General features: G+C 40.6%; 1 protein-coding gene across 1 annotated transcript in view; it reads left to right on the forward strand.

The window, feature by feature from the left end:
- Positions 1–17,792, forward strand: part of naa15a (N-alpha-acetyltransferase 15, NatA auxiliary subunit a) — a 105,429-nt gene that overhangs the window by 38,072 nt on the left and 49,565 nt on the right. Inside the window, exons 5-10 of the mRNA XM_055643512.1 lie at positions 860–994; positions 12,746–12,899; positions 13,488–13,607; positions 14,822–14,917; positions 16,894–17,000; positions 17,082–17,154. Of these exons, the coding sequence (XP_055499487.1) occupies positions 860–994; positions 12,746–12,899; positions 13,488–13,607; positions 14,822–14,917; positions 16,894–17,000; positions 17,082–17,154 (685 nt within the window). The remainder of the gene's footprint in view (positions 1–859; positions 995–12,745; positions 12,900–13,487; positions 13,608–14,821; positions 14,918–16,893; positions 17,001–17,081; positions 17,155–17,792) is intronic.

The following is a 17,792-nucleotide window of genomic DNA, read 5'->3' on the forward strand; positions in this document are numbered from 1 at the left end:
ACAAAAATAAAATAGTGTAGAGGATGGAAGTGTAAAATCAAAGCAGTTGATCCTTTGTTTAAGAGGGGAAGTGGCGATAATCCAGGAAATTAGTGCCAGTGACTTTCACAACAGTGTTTGGGAAGTTATTGGAGAGAATTCTCACGAACGGATTTACTTGCATTTAGAAGAGAATAGGCAGCATAGCTTTATACATGGAGGGCATGTTGACATGGATTTTAGTAAGGCATTTCATAAAGTCCCTGTTAGGCTGATCCAGAAGCTTAAAATGCCCATGATAGGCAATGACTTAGTGGTTTGGAGCCAGAACTAGCTTACCTATAGACAAGTTGTGGTGAAAGGGTGTTATCATGGCTGCAGCTCTGACTTATGGAGTTTCCCAGGGGTCTGTGGTGGGACCTCGTGTTTGTGTTATATACAAATGCCTTGGCCATAAATGTAGGTTAATTGGTTAGTAACACCAAATTTGGTGAAAAAACTTGTCAAAGCTAAAGTTTGATCAGCTGTAGAAATGGGTGGGAAGGGATTCATTTGTATGAACATTGTGGACCGAAGGGCCCGTTCCGGTGCGATGCTGCACTGCTTTGTTTCATGTCCAGTGTTTGAAGAGTAATTGGAAAGCAACTGCAGGGAGATAAACTTTTAAGACTGATTTATGAATGGCAGCTTCAATCATTTTTTTAATGGGGCATATATATCACATTCATATCTATCCTAAAATTCAGAGAGAATTTATTGACTGAAAAAGCACCCAATTCTTGTCTCTTTTTTTAGTATTTTTTATTTAAATGTTTTTTATGATTTCATGAATTTGATATTCATATTATTGATTCCTTGATTTTCATATTAATTTGTCTAGGAAACCAGGTACCAGTTACTTCAACTACGCCCTGCTCAGAGAGCATCCTGGATCGGCTATGCAATAGCATACCATTTACTAGAAGATTATGACATGGCTTCAAAAATTCTAGAAGAATTCAGGAAGACGCAGCAGGTATGCTATTTTCAATTTAATGCATTCATTTTGTTCTTGATGAAGAATATTAGGGCACCAGAGCCTAATTCCGCAATTATGTATTAAACTGGTTATTTTGTTATTACTCTTACAGGGCAATGATAGATTGCCAAGGCAAAATTGATTATTTCTAATTTGATTCCTGTGATTTTGCTTTGCGCTTATTTTGAAATTTTCTGTTCTAGAAATGACTGGAAGATGCAGTGGATTTAAAGAAAACTAATTGAAAGGGAAAAAATAATCATACCACAATATGTAGCAAAATACAGCTCTCAATATTAGATTGATAGGATAAATATCTGATGCAAGATTAATCTTATTGACAGTATCCCTTAAAACATTGGCAAACCACAGTTATTATGGAGTTGTGGTTAGCAGCAGAATTAAATGAAAAGAAAGTGCATTAGTAATCGCCTAAAAAATCTTTGTAATGTCTATGACTTTCTACATTACAATGGGGAAGAAGAGCCCTGTAAAATTCACGGAACTGACTAAAAAGCGATAGCCTCTGATCTTTTTCCAAAGCACCTCTTACCACCACGCAGAAAGGAAAACTAGGTTTGATATACTATATGGTTTAAGCAAAGCCATAAAAGTGGTGACGTTTTATGTATTGAACATATTGAACAGTACGATTATCGGGTTAAATGCATTATTTGCTTTGGCTACAACTACGATTTTAATTTTGAACATTTCAATATCAGTATTTCCTTTATCAATGGCTTTCAGTATTTTCTATGTAAAATGCACATGTACGATGTTGTGCAACTATGTGTAGTACACTGTACTTGTAAGCTAAATGCTGTTTTCTTCAGCATGTAGAGGTATATTTGCCTATTCTTGAGGATCATATTGCTTGCACAAATATTTAGACATATATAGAAATTTGTGGCACTCGCTCCAATATTGATATCTAGGTCTTAAATAAACATTTATCCATGACTTTGCTGATATCTATTATGGGTCATATAATAACTTTATTCCTGCACTATACACTGACTTTCTCCATGACAGGGCAGGCTCACTTTCAACAAGATTGTCCAATCAGGTGTCTCAGGATGTCTCATTATCAAATCTGAATTTTCTGAATCAAATTCATAAAATTCCCATGAGGTGACGAGACATTTTCCCAGAAATTAAGTCCCTAATAATTTGTGTTACCATAGAGGTTATTTATGACTCTCATAAACATCTTGCCCATAACCAGTTTTAAATGAATAGATTTGGTACCTTAGAACTGTTCTGCCTTTTGGAAATAAATTCAAAGGAACCATCTTGGCCTAGTGTACTGTCAAAGGTCGGGGAAAGGAGCATGGCTAATCACTTGCATCACCTTGACAAATGACATGGCTGGAAGCTTAATCTATTTTAGTCTAGCTGCTGGAATCTTGAGCAAAAAGCAAAAGACTGAAGGAACTCCGCAGCATCTGTGGAGAGAAAGGACAGGCAGCCTTTTGGTTCCGAAGCATCATCTGTACATTCCCTGTACAGTGCTACCTGACCCACTGAGTTCCTCTTGATTTTGTTCTATTTTAGATCTGCTTTATCTTGTGTAAAATGACATCCAGGAATGTGTTGACCCATAGAATGTTATCCAAGCACACACCATACTCAGTAATTGTGTGTAAGCTACAGTGGTGATGAAACTTCAATATGATCCTTTTGTACCACAACCATATTTGAATTCCATTTGAATCAATCCTTGAATATTTCTTAGCAGCACTTTATTCTATGGTGATCCATTGATTCCAGCCATGGCTTAAGAAAAGTTTGTTATTGTATATGACTGCTATATGAGTCTTTTTACAATACTGGCACACAATAATGTGACAAAGGGGGTCAAATTTCAAATTCCTTCAAAAAGGTTGACAAGCACTTTATTGGGTTCATGACTAACATAGTATCAAGAAAAAATATAAGAAAAGATAGCATATTGATGGCAAGTTTCCGAGAATGACATCGGAATGCACAAATACATTTTGTGTAACGGTTGTCGCGTGGTGTCCACCAGTGATCTGGTTGGCACAGTAAGTGCACGTATTTCCTATTCCTTTCTATGTTTATGAATACCACATGGAACAATAAAATTGCAAATACTGTTTCCACTTCATCTGATCATGCAGTAAAATACTGCATCCATGTGAGTGGACACGATCATTCACACAAAAGTGCGTTGCGGTGGACCCGCAAAGGTTTGGTGTTCCAGAGAACAAACGTTACATTATTACAGAAAACCAAATTATATCCATAGATAGAAAAGACGATACATTACATTATGGATTTGAGCAATATCGATAGCCGATGGTTCGTCGGAAGGTTTGAATTGGGATTTTTTAGTAGGTTCAATGTCTCCGTCACGGTGGTTGTGGAGCTTCCGGAGGAATGAAGTTAGTGACTTGGTGCGTACGAAAGATAAACAAGAGACGGTGTGTTGCCGAATTGAAGATTTGCTCAGTGTCTTAGTTTTGATGACCAACTTATGCTGCAATTTTTTTTTTTAATTGACTTTAAAAAGTCGGAAAATATATCATAACCGGTCGTTGTGTTTTTGACACCAAGATGTTTTTGATATGTTTAATATAACTCGCCCAAAAATAACTACTACCATAGGATACATCGTTGGGGTTTGTGAAAAGCAGTAGAGGTTTGGAGATTTAACTTATTGAGGTACCGATCCCGATAACTGTTGTTGTGACAATGGACATCAAGCACAACGATCGTTACGGGATCTTTGCAAGGCGGAATACCAGGCACGTTACTGTATTTTTCTTCTGGTATTGATGAAGATATTTCCCAAGATCATTATCAAAACGTATATGTATGAGGGGCCATATGAAGTTTATTAATGAATTAAATATTCATGACTATGTGGCAGAATTTTTAATGGCACATTTTTGGTGTCCAAAACGGTGGTACAACGATGAAAATTTGTCTGTTATGAAAAAAGTTTTTGACTTTCGGTCTTGGTGGGAGGGGGGGAGAGGGGGAGGGAGAGGGAGGGAGAGAGAGACGGGGAGAGAGAGAGGAGGGGGAGAGAGGGAAATGCAACCGTGCGTCACAAGTTCCGAATGTTCTGGAAATGAAATGTCCGCGTCTCATGCACGAAAGCTGCCGGCAGCTCTATAGAATTCAGGGGAGGGGACACACACTCACGCATGGGGGGAGGGACGGAGGGGGAGAGGGGGGGTGGGAGGACGAGGGAGGAGATGGGGAGAGGGGTGAGGAGAGTGGGGGGGAGGGAGAGGTGGGGAGGGAGAGAGGAGGGAGGAAAGAGGGTGGTAGAGGTGGGGGGGGGAAGAAGAGGAGGTGGAGGGGTGGGTGGGGAGGGGGGGGGGGTGGGTAGAAGGGGGAGTGGAGCATGAGGGGGTGGAGAGGTAGGGGTAGATAGGGAGGGGGGTAGGACAACTAGCTCTATTTGATCATCTTTGATTGTGCACACCAGACCACTTGAAGGTTCCAATCTCCCACACCGGTCCCATTGTGATGTCATATCATATGTAAATGGAATCCATTGTGATTAGATATCTGTGAGATGGCCATGTGACTGATGCAGCAGCTTGATTTTAAAATGTTTTGATGTTTTTTTACTAAAAAAGCAGGGAAATTAATAACCAAATTCTCCTAATTTTCAAAACAAAACGGGGAGGAGGAAAAACTCTACAGGAATATGTAAAATTTTCTCCGTTACGGCAAAGGGTGGAGGAGTAAATTCACAAACAGCTTAAACAAATTTTCGCGAAATAGAACCCGTAACAAACCACCAAACAAGAGTTTTAATAGTTACGAGAGTTTTATATTATATATGATAAGATATTAGACCAAGTGCAGACCCATTGGGTCTGTTTCCCCAATGCGCAGTTGCGGGGAGGGGAGGGGCCCTGAGGCGTCTCACACACACACTAACCACCCCCCAAACACACGGGCGGAGAGAGGGAGGGAGGGGGAGACAGGGTGGGGAGAGGGGAGAAGGAAAGGGGAGAGATTGGGGGGGAAAAGGAGGGGGAGGGGATGGGGGGTTGGAGAGGGGGTGATGTGAGAGGTGGGGCAGAGGTGGAGAGAAGGGATGTGGGGAAGGGGGAGGGAGAGGGGGGGAAGAGTGGGGAATGAGGGAAATGAGGTAGCGGGAGTGGTGCAAGAGAGAGGTAGGGGGAAGGGGGGTGTGGGGGCGGAGGGGGAAAGAGGGGTAGGGGTGGAAGAGGGGATGTGAGAGGGACAGGGAAGAGGAGAGAGGAGTAGGGGGGAGCGGGAGGGGGGAGAGGGGTAGGGGGGAGTGGGGGAGAGGGAGAGATTGGTAGGGGGGGGGGGGGTTGGGAGGGGAGGAGGTTAGAGGGGTGTGATGGGGAGAGAGGGGGATGAGTGGGAGGGAGGGGTGGGGGGGTAAGAGTCGGGAGGGAGGGGGAGAGTGGGGAGCGAGGGGGCGGGTAAGAGTGGGGGGGGGGGGAGGGAGAGAGAAGAAGGAAAGGGGGGAGATTGGGGGGGGGGAGAGGTAAGGGGGATGGAGAGGGGATGAGGGGATGTGAGAGGGGCGGGGCAGAGGTGGAGAGGAGGGATGATGGGATGGAGGGAGAGGGGGAAGAGTGTGGAGGGACGGGGAGAGAGGGGGAAGAGTGGGGTGGGGGAGAGGGGTGGGGAGGGAGGGAGAGGGATTGGGGCAGTCCATCTATTTCCCCCACTCCATATCACCCCTACTCTCCCTCTATTCCCACACTCGTGATCATGTGCTTCGACACATGCGGCGGGGGTGGGCTGGTGCAAAGGCATATGTAAATGAGATCCATTGCGATTGGCCATCTGTGAGGGATGGCATTTTGACATCACGCAATGGAACGTTCATCAACATTCTATGGGTGAGAAGCCGTTTGATTTTTTTTTACATTTTGAAATTTTTTATGTTTTTTACCGAAATGGTGAACCGAATTTTCTAATTTTACAAACATTAAGAGGAGGAGGAGAAACCCTACGTAAAAATTGTTCCAATTTTGCAAATTTCGGAGGAGATTCACAAACGGCTAAAACAAATATTCGCGAAATTGAACCCGGACAAACCATCACGAGAGTGATATATATACTAGATATATACTAGATAGATAGATATGATATGATATGATTCTTAAATTTAATTGCATAGATGGCTGAAATTAGCAGTACTGCATGCGAAGGAGAGAATGGAAATGATTAGATAATTTCTTAAGTTGTAACGGTGCTGTCTTGGGGTAACGGGGTTAATTCAACAATTCTATTTATTGGTGGAGTAAATCATCATGGAAGAGTTGGGAGCTTTTGCTACATTCTTGATTGTGATGGTATATTCATGGATCCTGAACCTGTTGTCTGTTTACTTTTTTTCTGCTTATGAAGTAAATAATGTTTTCTTCAGATCCAGACAAAATTATCTTCGCTCCTGAATTTGTCTCCAAATAAATACCTCAAACCTTTTGTTAATGTAATTTCTTGCTTCACCTGCACTTTACCTTTACCTTGATCCTTTACCATTTAATAAAACTGCTTCTGCTTTATTCACCATAGAAAATAGGTGCAGTAGGCCATTCGGCCATTCGAGCCAGCACCACCATTCAATATGATCATGGCTGATCATCCAAAATCATACCCCGTTCCCGCTTTCTCCCCTTATCCCTTGATTCCGTTAGCCCTAAGAGCTGTATCTAACTCTCTCTTAAACATCCAGTGAATCGGCCTCCACTGCCATCTGTGGCAGAGAATTCCATAGATTCACAACTCTGGGTGGAAACAGTTTTTCCTCCTCTCAGTCCTAAATGGCCTACCTAAATTCTTAAACCAAAGCACATAACCTTGTGCATATTTCCATTCCCTGCTTTACCCCATCGATTTAGCTTGTATGTATAATGAAGCTCCTATACATCCTCCTCCAAACTCGGTCCCACCTAGTTTTGTATTGTCAGAAAGAATTACCTTTGAACCCTTCAACAAGATATTGATATAGATTGTAACTAGTTGTGGTACAAATACTGATCCATGTGAATGTCGCAGTCTGCCAATCTGTAAGACCTGTGCTTTTGGTTTTATCAATCATTTTCAATCTATACCTATAACCCTCTGGCTCATTGTTTTGTTTCTTTGTTGACCGACACCGGCCTCATGGAATCTTATCAAATACTTTCTGAAAATCAATGTACTTATATCTATTATATACTTTTAGTTTTATTTGTCACGTCCTCAACAAAAATAATTTATCAAATGTTATTTTTTCACAAATCCATGCTAATACTGATCAAATCTTTTTTCTCTGTTCTTTTACATCGTTCATTGCAGATTTCAGCTTTTTCTTAGGCTAATGGATCAGTCACATTTGCTCACTTCCAATCTGCAGGAACAGGTGCCGGATCTGCAAAATTTTTGAAGTTGATAATCATTATCACACATTATCCCTACAGCCAATGGGAAATCTTTTGTATACATTCAGTTTATCTCTTTCAAAATTATGTGAGGCACTTTGGGGTCAATGCAAGTTGACTAAAAATGTGCTATATAAATAAGATTATTATTATTATTATTATTATAAAACTCTGCGTTCATCATTAGTTCCTTGTAGGCTTGTGGGCCGAACATCACAAATGTGTTTAGAAATCGGTTTTCGTGACCCATGTCACAGAACTACATGAAATATTCCACAGATTTAGATGAAATATAATTGAGAAGGATGTCATAACTCGTCAGTGCCAAAAGTTGCACATTAATTAATTAAACTAATTAGAAAATGAGATTGGGAAAGTAAACACCATCTAGTGGCCAATGCCCATATTACACCATGAGCAGCCTATTTCCGTGTAGCAGTCCATTTAAACTATATTATTATACCTATATATATATATATATATATATATATATATATGACGTAAATATTACTGTAATCATATATAATTAAGTATATAAAATATACTTATATAAAAATAATATGATGAATATAATTGTGAGTGTTTTTTAATGACACTGTCGCGGAGGTCCTGTTCCTGAACCAGCCTAATTAATGGGTGAGGGCAGTTCTTGTGGGTTCCTCCCTTTACTGAACCCCACTGACTGCCAGTGTGCAGAGTGGGGGTCACGGCCATAGTGGGACTGGGGCAGTTCCAGGCTGGGGGACAGTCCTGCAAGGCATCTTCCAGTTGCTTTAATAAGAAATGTATTGAGACTGCAGCAGAGGTCCCAGGTTTTAAGGGCTCCTGAACCTGCCTAATTAAAGGGTCAGGACAGATCATCTGGGTTCCCACATTTACTGAACCCCACTGACTGCCATAGTGGGGAGAGTGGGGGTAACGGCCATAGTGGGACTGGGGCAGTGCCATGCTGAGTGATAGACCTGTAAGAGACCTGTCTTATTTCTGATGTAAATGACACATCCTGACCAAGAATCAAATGCTCTGATGTTTACTCGATGAATATTCATTTTAAGCTACAATGAGCCTATATATATGTTAGAGACCCCCCCCACATAACACTGTTGCTACCATAGATAAATTAGTTCAAGTTCAAGTTCACATACACCAATTCATTTCTACATACACATCAGCCATTTCTGACCATTTCTTACTCCAATGGCAGCCTATAAAGTGCAATGAATATTCGTCTGTTTTTCTCCCGTGGTTGGGGCCTGGAATCGGCCGCCAAACACACGGCACTATGTTTCAGGTTACATAGATCTTTCTATGTAACCTTCGATTCTCCAGCATCTGCAGTTCCCTCTTAAACACTATGTTTCAGGGGTGATTTATATAATATTTTTACACAATATGTGAAAATTTCATGTAGTTCTGTGAGTTGGGTCACGAAACAGTAGAATAAAGCTCCTCGGCCCACAGCATATTGATTTACCAGTTTCAGTCGCATTGCTTCTCAAGTGCAGTTTGTAAATTAATATGAATGTTCCCTGGTTCCTCATTCTTTTAGACCATAATACTTCTGTATTCTTCGAAACTTTGTGTGTCTTCCATGAGGACAGCACCATGCCTGTATTTTCCTTTTATTTCCTTGCATGTTCATGTGGAGGCTTTTGTAAATTTGGCTAGTGTAATGAAGATGTAACCAAAATATAATGGTATTACATAGTTTTGAGTAGGATGTAGCAAATGTTAATATGTAAAATTCATATGGATATGAGTTAATAGCATTAGTGATGCTAATTTCTGATAATTCTACACTGGAAGTATTTTAGAAGATCAAGGTATTACTAGGTTTAGTCTAAAAGCCCCGATAATCATGGGTAAATTAATGTGTACATTAAGATGGATATAAAAATGTTGTGAAGTGGGCGCATGTGCGAGGCTAACGTAGGAAAAGACCAGGCTGAACATGATGAAAATGTACAACGGTTTTTAGATGTTGTACATTCTAAATATCTAACATTAAATGAGATTAAGTCAATAACATCAGTGTCATCAGTTAATATTCTTTCTACTCCGGCCACTCAAAAAGATACCTGTTCCAGCTACATTAAACTCTCTACGAAGGGTTCTTGGGATGTTTGCATATTATGCTAAATGGATACCAAATTTTTCTGACAAAATTCAAAATTGATTAGAGCAAAATCTTTCCCCCTTGACTCAACAGCAATTGGTGCATTTACTTCTTTAAGGAAACAGTTGGAATCTGCGACATTACACGCCATCGATGAGATCTCCCCTTTGTAGTTGAATATGATGCCTGATTTAGCAGTATCAGCAACATTAAATCAAGGAGGATGACCAGTGGCTTTCATGTCTCGTACTCGAAGGTAGTGAATTGCTCTACCCACCCGTCGAAAAGGAAGCTACAGCAATTATTGAAGCAGTGAGAAAATTGAGTCATTTCCTTGCTCGCTAGCACTTCACTTTGATAACAGTAGCCCAGTAGTTCAGTAGCTTTTATGCTGGATAATCGGAACCAAACAAAGATTAAAACCAGTAAAATTGATGAATGGAGGATTGAATTATCTGCATATATTTATTCAATTGAGTACCTCCCTGGTAAGGATAATGTTGCTCCGGATACATTAACTCGAGCATTTTGTGTCTCTGTTCATTCTTCTGCACTCACTGTTCTTCACAATGGGCTGTGTCATCCTGGAGTCACTCGTTTGTTACATTATGTTCGTTCCAAAAACTTACCTTTCTCTACAGAAGATGTGAAGATGACGTGTGGTTCATGTAGAATCTGTGCTGAATTAAAACCAAGGTTCTTCCGTCCTTAAGAATTGATCAAAGCTACTCAACCCATGGAATGTTTGAGTATTGACTTCAAAGGGCTTTTACCATCCCCCTCTCGAAATGTTTATATACTTACCTTAGTTGATGAATATTCAAAGTTCCATTTGCCTTTCCTTGTCCAAATATGTCAACTGCTACCAATACTACTCCACAAGAGCGGTTCTTTAATTTCAAACGGCGTTCATCTAGTGGTACTTCTCTGCCATCATGATTGACTAGCCCTGGGCCTGTGTTGCTTTGTCATTATGTTCGATCAAATAAGAATGAACCTTTTGTTGTTGAAGTTGAACTGACTGATGTCAGCCTTTCTTATGCAAGTACAGGTGCACAACCTTTTATCCGAAAGCCTTGGGACCAGACACTTGTCGGATTTCGGACCTTTTTTGGATTTCCGAATGGAAGATTTTTAGCGTAGATTAGGTAGGTAGCGGGGGCGGCTTGACAAGTCTGGAGCGGCTGCCTCCTCCCCGGAGACTGGGGAATCATTGCATAAATGTTAGTCAGTTAGTTTGGAGGGATTTTATGTGGTGGTGAAGGGGGAAACTTTAATTCTTAGTCCCCTACCTGGTCGGCGACTCCCAATATGGCGGAGCTGGGCGCTCCAAATCCAGCGCTGCCCGCGGCCGAACGCCCGGCTCCTTGAATGTTGGGAGCCGGCGGGCCACAGCGCTCCGGAGCTTACCGCACGGCGACCCGGTAAGGCATTGCCTGCTCCCCAGCGCTGCGATGCCGCCGACTCCCAACATTCGCGGAGCTGGGGCTGCGGGCGTCCGGCCGCGGGCGGCGGTGAATTTGGAGCACATCGCAGCCAGGGGTAGAGTTGCCAGGGGTAGAGTTGCCAGGGTCGGAGCTACAACCGGCGCCACCCGCGGCCGGACGCCCGCAGCCCCAGTTGGGAGTTGGCGGCCACAGCGCTGCGGAGCTTACTGCACGGCGACCCGGTAAGGCATTGACCGCTCCCCGCCTCTCCGACCAGGTAAGGGACTAAGAATTAAAGTTTACCCCTTCACCACCACCACATAAAATCCCTCCAAACTAACTGCCTAACATTTAAGCAATGATTTACAGATGTTTAAGTGTCTCCCTGGTCTCCGGGGAGGAGGTAGCCGCTACAGTAGTACAGACCTGGGTTGACCGTGGGTCGTTTCGGGTCAAGTTTGGCGCCAAACGCGAGCTTTGGTGTGCAGACGACATCCTGGAAAAAATGGCCGGTTTTCGGAGTTTTCCGGTTTCCGGAACTCCGGATAAAAGGTTGTGCACCTGTATCAGGATGGACGTCAGTCAACTGTCTCGCTTCGTGTCCGCTTTCTCCATCAGCTCCGTCCCTTCTTGATAACATTAATCGAGAACTAACACTCCCATCACCCCCCTATGGAAACTTCTATAATAAATTCTAAAATTGTAAATCTAAATAACAATATGATCAAGCAATATATGTACCACCAGCTATGGAAACACCATTATCTCCTGAAGCTCCAGTGCTGCGACGGTCATCAAGACGTACTAAACCTCCTGACCGTCTCAACTTATAATTAGGAGGGGAGAATGCAGTGGGCGCATGTGCGGGGCTCTTCTAGAGTGTGCGCATGTGCGGGATATGTCGGGCGGGAAAGGCCTCTGGAATCAGCCATGTTTGCCAGACGTTTCTAAGTTTATGTATTATAGAAATGAGGTGCTTAAAACTTAAATAAAGTTAAGTAAATTACGAGTAGTGTGAAGTTTAATTTGCCTCACAACATGTTGGAAGTGCAATTTGTGTTCCAAGAATCTGATCAATAATAACTGAGGTCGGAGAGACTTGGGAGCTGGTCTTGGAGCATTGTAGTTTGTGAGAAATGTACAATCCTGTAGTGTGGAGAAGATGCTTTTGAGGTTTGAGAGACCTTCAGAATTCTTGATTCTCAGTCTTTGTTTCTTGGGTGACGCTAGATATTTTGATCATCAGTTAGTTATTGTTAGGTATTCTTGCTATAAAGCAGATTTTTTTTTTTGTATTCAAGCTACAGTGTTGAAAATCAATTGTAAGATTCTTGGATATGCATTTCTGATTTGCATTTGGATGTGGACTGCATTCGCTTGATCTCTTAAAAAAAACAATAGCAACAACTATTGATGCAGAGATTCCATGGCAAATTCAGGAAACTGCATTTTTAGAATTTGTGTGCAAATGTCTAATCTTGAAGCAAAAACACGCATGTGATGTCCAGATTTTAAGGCTAAGGAGCGCAAAAGTGAAGATCTGGCAAAATGGGTAATATGTTGATGTTTCTAAAGTGCAATATTTCATGACTCTGAAGGACGAATTTAAAGAAAGAGAAGTAAACAAAACATTAACTTTTAAACAATTCAATAATGTGTATTTAGTTCTTGCAAACGTTAAACCTTCCAGCAAAGTAACAATTGTCATGGGGTAAAGAAACAAATTGATTTTGTATTGTAGCTCTTAAGCAGAACTGAAATGTTCCTGTTCCAAAAATCAAAAGATTTTATGAATTCCTTTTATCTTTTTAAGGCTTCTCCTGATAAAATTGATTATGAATATAGTGAACTGCTGCTTTACCAGAACCAAGTGTTGCGGGAAGGAGGAATGTATAGAGAAGCCTTGGAACATCTTGACAATCATGAAAAGCAAATTTGTGACAAACTAGCTGTGGAGGAGTGCCAAGGTAATGCAATTATTTGTATGCATTACAACGTTTGGAAACTTCTGATACCTCACTTTGCTATGTGCATGTTATAATAAAATAATTATACTAGAATTTGGTGAGTGTGATTAAAGTGAAACATTGCATTAATACTCTCCACACTTTATATTGTAATTGTAGATAAATAGGTGGCTTATAGAATAACACTTAAGGACGCATATTTGTGAATTTCCAATAAATTGTGTGAAATAATTTCAGGGTGGAATTAAGAAAAAGACATGCGAAACATTGAGCTTTTTTTGTGAAATCTCAATTCCATGTATGATGAGAATAGAAGCTCTTCCTGATTTTCTGAATGGTTTCCATTTGTTAAATGACAACTAAATACTTTGTTTTCTTAAAAGGTTAGAATGTTTAAAAGTGCACATTATCATAGTTTAATAATTTTCTTTAAATTATGCATATTGATCTTTTAGCACCTTGTCCCCTCTCATAAAGTAAAACACACCGAACTCGTGATTAACATATTTTATTCCAAACTATGTGCTGTCCAAATGGTAACAATATTATAACACTAAAGATGTAAAATATAATGTTGTTTGAAAATAGGAGAGCTGATGTTAAAACTGAACAGATTAAAAGAGGCTGCAGAAGTGTACAGGCGGTTGTTGGAGAGAAATCCTGAAAACTGGGCCTATTATGAAGGATTAGAAAAGGCACTGCGACCTGGTGAGTGATGGTTGAAAGCTTGGATGAATCGTTTGCTGCAGCTTTTTTCAGGGTATGGGATTTTAGCTGCAATGGGTTATATTTTAATACATGATCCCTCAGAATTGCTTAGCAATGATATTCAATATACTCGTCTTGAGGAATTATACTATGGATTTTAATTGTCTGTCCCCCACACAGCACGTTTGGGGTCTTGACTGGGATAAGGTGCTAACGGGTGATGAGGATCTTCTTGGACAGGAGAAGGAAAGAGAAAGGAAACCTGGGTTTGAAATGAGAGATGATACAAGATTGAATTTCATTAATTAGTCTTGATGTAATTTCATAAAGTTTATATGAACAAATTTCTGACATATAACATGGTTCAAAATCTGACCAGATTTTGTATTTTGGAGGACTGAGCTAGGAAAAATATAGAGCACACAAATGTAAATTGTACATTCTGAAAATAATAATTTGATACTTTACAAAGCAAAGGTATGATTGAAAATGCTTGGCATTTTTCGGTGCTCTCCATGCTGCAATAAGACAAGATTTGGTGGTAGTAACAGACGTTCATTTTTTGAAGACCAACAAATGATACAAAAGTTAGTGCAGGTATGAGTGAAGTTTTTTTTTAGAGATGTGGTCGGGGACTGGATTAAAAGTGACCTAAGAATAACTCTCTCTATTTTCTCCTTAAAATAACCGTAGAATATTTTTGAGAAATTAGGTTAGGACGGGAAGGAAGATTGACTGGATGTTAGTAGCAAAGCTCAGTGGTTTGATTATTTGCTAAGACAACTGTGACTGCAAAATGCTCTGGCAGGAAGAGTTTGCTTCTTTCCAATTTTGCACCATCTTCCTTTTTAAAATATGAGTATGATTCAACCTGGTGAAGGGAAAAGCTATTAGAATCGGGCTTGATATGGTTCTTGGTTATTGGAACGCATGTATACTTGGGTAAATTAATTGTCAGTGATCAAGGACAAGACCCATGGTTGTTCTGTTTCCTTCTATTCTAATTTCTGAAAGTGAGTTTTGAATCCAAAATACAGTAAGGTAACTTACTCCCTGTTGTGATAGCAGTTAACTCACTGAGGAATTATGTTATCATAACTGTGTGGCTTATCAAAGTGTACCTAAGGCGATGAAAACCAAGTTTTTTTAAACCGTATGTATTTTTGCTCTGTGGAATTTATTTAACCTTTTTGAAAAATAATATCTGTTTTTAGTCAATGTAGAAGAGCGACTCGGTGTCTATGAAAATGCTTGGACAAAGTATCCTAAAGGGCTAGTGCCTAGAAGGCTACCTCTTAACTTTTTATCTGGTGAGTGAATTCATTTTTTTCAATTTCTCTTCTGCATCTGATCGGCAACTGCAACTGTCATAACTAAAAGATATTAACATCTTGAAAATAATTTTGTTTATTAAAATAATTATCTGCTTATTTGACTGTGTAAGGGCTCAATTGTACTGAAAAGATTTGCTAAAAATATTCAGCAAATCAGGCAATGTGATGCATAACTAAAGTTAACAGTTGGGAATTTACGATCTGCAGTGCAGTAACTGCTGGCATGGAGGAAAACTTCCCACAAAGATGAGCAGAGGTATGCTTATTGCTGGCTAAGCGATCTCTGGCTATCCCAAGCCGTCAATCACATTCATTAATTCACACCACAAAGTGGAAAAGCGAGAGTCTAAATTTAAATGATGCAGTATTTGGCAAGTATTAAGTTGCATTAGTATCATTAATGGTTGGAAATAGAATCCTGCCAAATGAAAGGTATAATGTATGTACAAATTAACATTCTCCAAAGTGGTTATTTCAACAGGTTTTTGGGTGCAAAAACTCACTTTAGTCAGCTAATGTACTCAAATTTCAATGTTACGTGCAATGTCTGAACTTCAGCATTGCATATTGATCATTGATTATTTGTTGACAAATAAAATTAAGGATGAATATTGGACTAGTTTTCCATATAATACAATGAAGTGGCTAGTTAAATGGGGTCTTCGAGGGTCTTCGAGGAACAGATTTAAATGTAATTCCATCAGCAAAACGTTGCAGCATTTCTGATTTTCTGATACTCTGTCTCTTGACTAAATAGGTGTTGGTGATATCCTTCTAGATTTAGTTCTGTTTCCTGACCTTATTTGCCAAAAAAGATTTTAAACGTTCAGTCCAACTCGCCCACACCGGCCAACATTTCCCTTATATTCCACTCTCACCTGCCGGCTTTTGGCCCAACCTGTCCTATCCATGTTGTGATAATCTCTGCCTCAACTGGTATTTCTGGCAGTCCCATACACCCACCACCCTTTGTGTGAAAACTTTACCCCCTCAGATTCCTATTAAATCTTTTCTCCTTCACCTTAAACCTATGTCCTCTTGTCCTCGATTCCCCTACTCCTGGCAAGAGACTCTGTGCATCTACCCGATCTATTCCACTCATGATTTTACGACACCACCCCGTCCGCAGCACTTACATGGCTGCTTCCAAGCTAAACCTACGACTGCCACCGCTGGCCCACACAGCTTCCTCGGCCGTTTCCAGGCGACGCCTACCACCACCTCAGCCCACCCACCTGCACTCCGGCCACCTGCGGGCTGCGACCAATGACTGCTGATCCTTGCCGCTCTCTTGGCTGCCAGCGGGCCGGGGCCGTCAAGTCACCTAGATTCCAGGTCCAGTTTCACACCGAGTGAAGAAGGGGCTCAACCTGAAATGTCACCTATCCATATTCTCCAGACATGCTGTCTGTCCAGCTGAGTTACCCCTGCACTTTGTGTCCTTTGTTATTAACCAGTATCTGCTGTTCTTTGTTCCAGCCACTTGTTCATTGATACTATTTGGTAATCCCTTGCTCTGTTATAGCGGACAATCGGTAATAACGGACACCATTTCAACCCCCATGGTCTGTTATAATGAGGGTTTACTGTGTTGTTGTTTAACATAAACTTGCTGTTGTTTAACATAAACAGACAATTAAAATTGAATCTGAATCTGGAATTTGGCATGTGAGCACCTTTAGAGTATTTCCTCTATTATTATTTGGGGGGGCAGTATCGTGCCAATACAAACAAATAATTCTACTTAGCTCTTCTTCAATCTGACATCTTATGAAGGGCACAATAAAGATATTCTTTAACTCCATAGACTTCCTGAGACTACTGTGAGTGGGTTCATTGTATTATGAAATAGTTTCCCTGATGGTCTTGTCTCTCCAATGCATTTTTAGAATAGTTTTGCTTGTATAATTTTAAACCATTGGTTACGTCTGCTTAATTTCTCTTTCTGTCAGGCGAAAAATTCAGAGAAGTTTTGGACAAATATTTAAGGATTAATTTCAGCAAAGGTTGTCCTCCTGTGTTTACGACCCTAAAATCTTTGTATAATGATAAGGAGAAGGTAAGCATTCCTTCGTGTTAATAACAGAGCATTATTTTTTTGTTTGTGTAAAACATTAAATGTTTTTCTTCCTGTATGTAGGTGTCAATTCTAGAAGAATTAGTAGTTGGGTATGAAACCTCTTTAAAAAGTTGCAACCTGTTCAATCCTAATGGTAAGTCTAATATTTTGTATGCATAATGCATGATTTCAGAGCTGCCAAGTAGTACGGATTCTCCGTATTTTGTATGGAAATGCGATAAGAATACAGATGTATGATTTTGCTTTGTTAAATACGGATTTTTTTTTAATCGGCCCGACTTCCTGTTTCATCTTGCTGCTTAAAATGCAAGGATATAAAAAGTCATACTGTACCTCTAAAAATTATTTCATATTAAATTAGTGTTTTAAAATTTCAAGATCTGGATGATTATTTTTGTAAGCTTTGATCTGCCTGTTCTGCTCTCGGTTTAAACAGCGCTGTCAGTTAAGCTCATGGGAAATTAAACGAAGAGCTGTCGGCTACAGCTCTATGGGTTCTAAATATAGCGCTACCCGCTGGAGCGCTATGGGCTTTAAACATAGCGCTATGGCCACAGCGCTATGGGTCACAGACTGTTGAGGGAGGGAGAGAGGGAGGGAATAAGGGAAGGAGAAAAAAAGGAAGGAGAGAGGGAGGAAGACAGAGGGAGGGTGGGAGGGAAAGAGGGAGCGGGGGAGGGAAAGAGAGGAAGGAGGGAGAGAGAGCGAGGGAGGGAGAGGGAGGCTTCCAAAATGGCTTCCACATCATCATCTGGTGCCAAAAGCAGGAAT

Source organism: Leucoraja erinacea, chromosome 1 (genome assembly GCF_028641065.1).
Source record: "Leucoraja erinacea ecotype New England chromosome 1, Leri_hhj_1, whole genome shotgun sequence".
Classification (NCBI taxonomy): Eukaryota; Metazoa; Chordata; class Chondrichthyes; order Rajiformes; family Rajidae; genus Leucoraja; species Leucoraja erinaceus.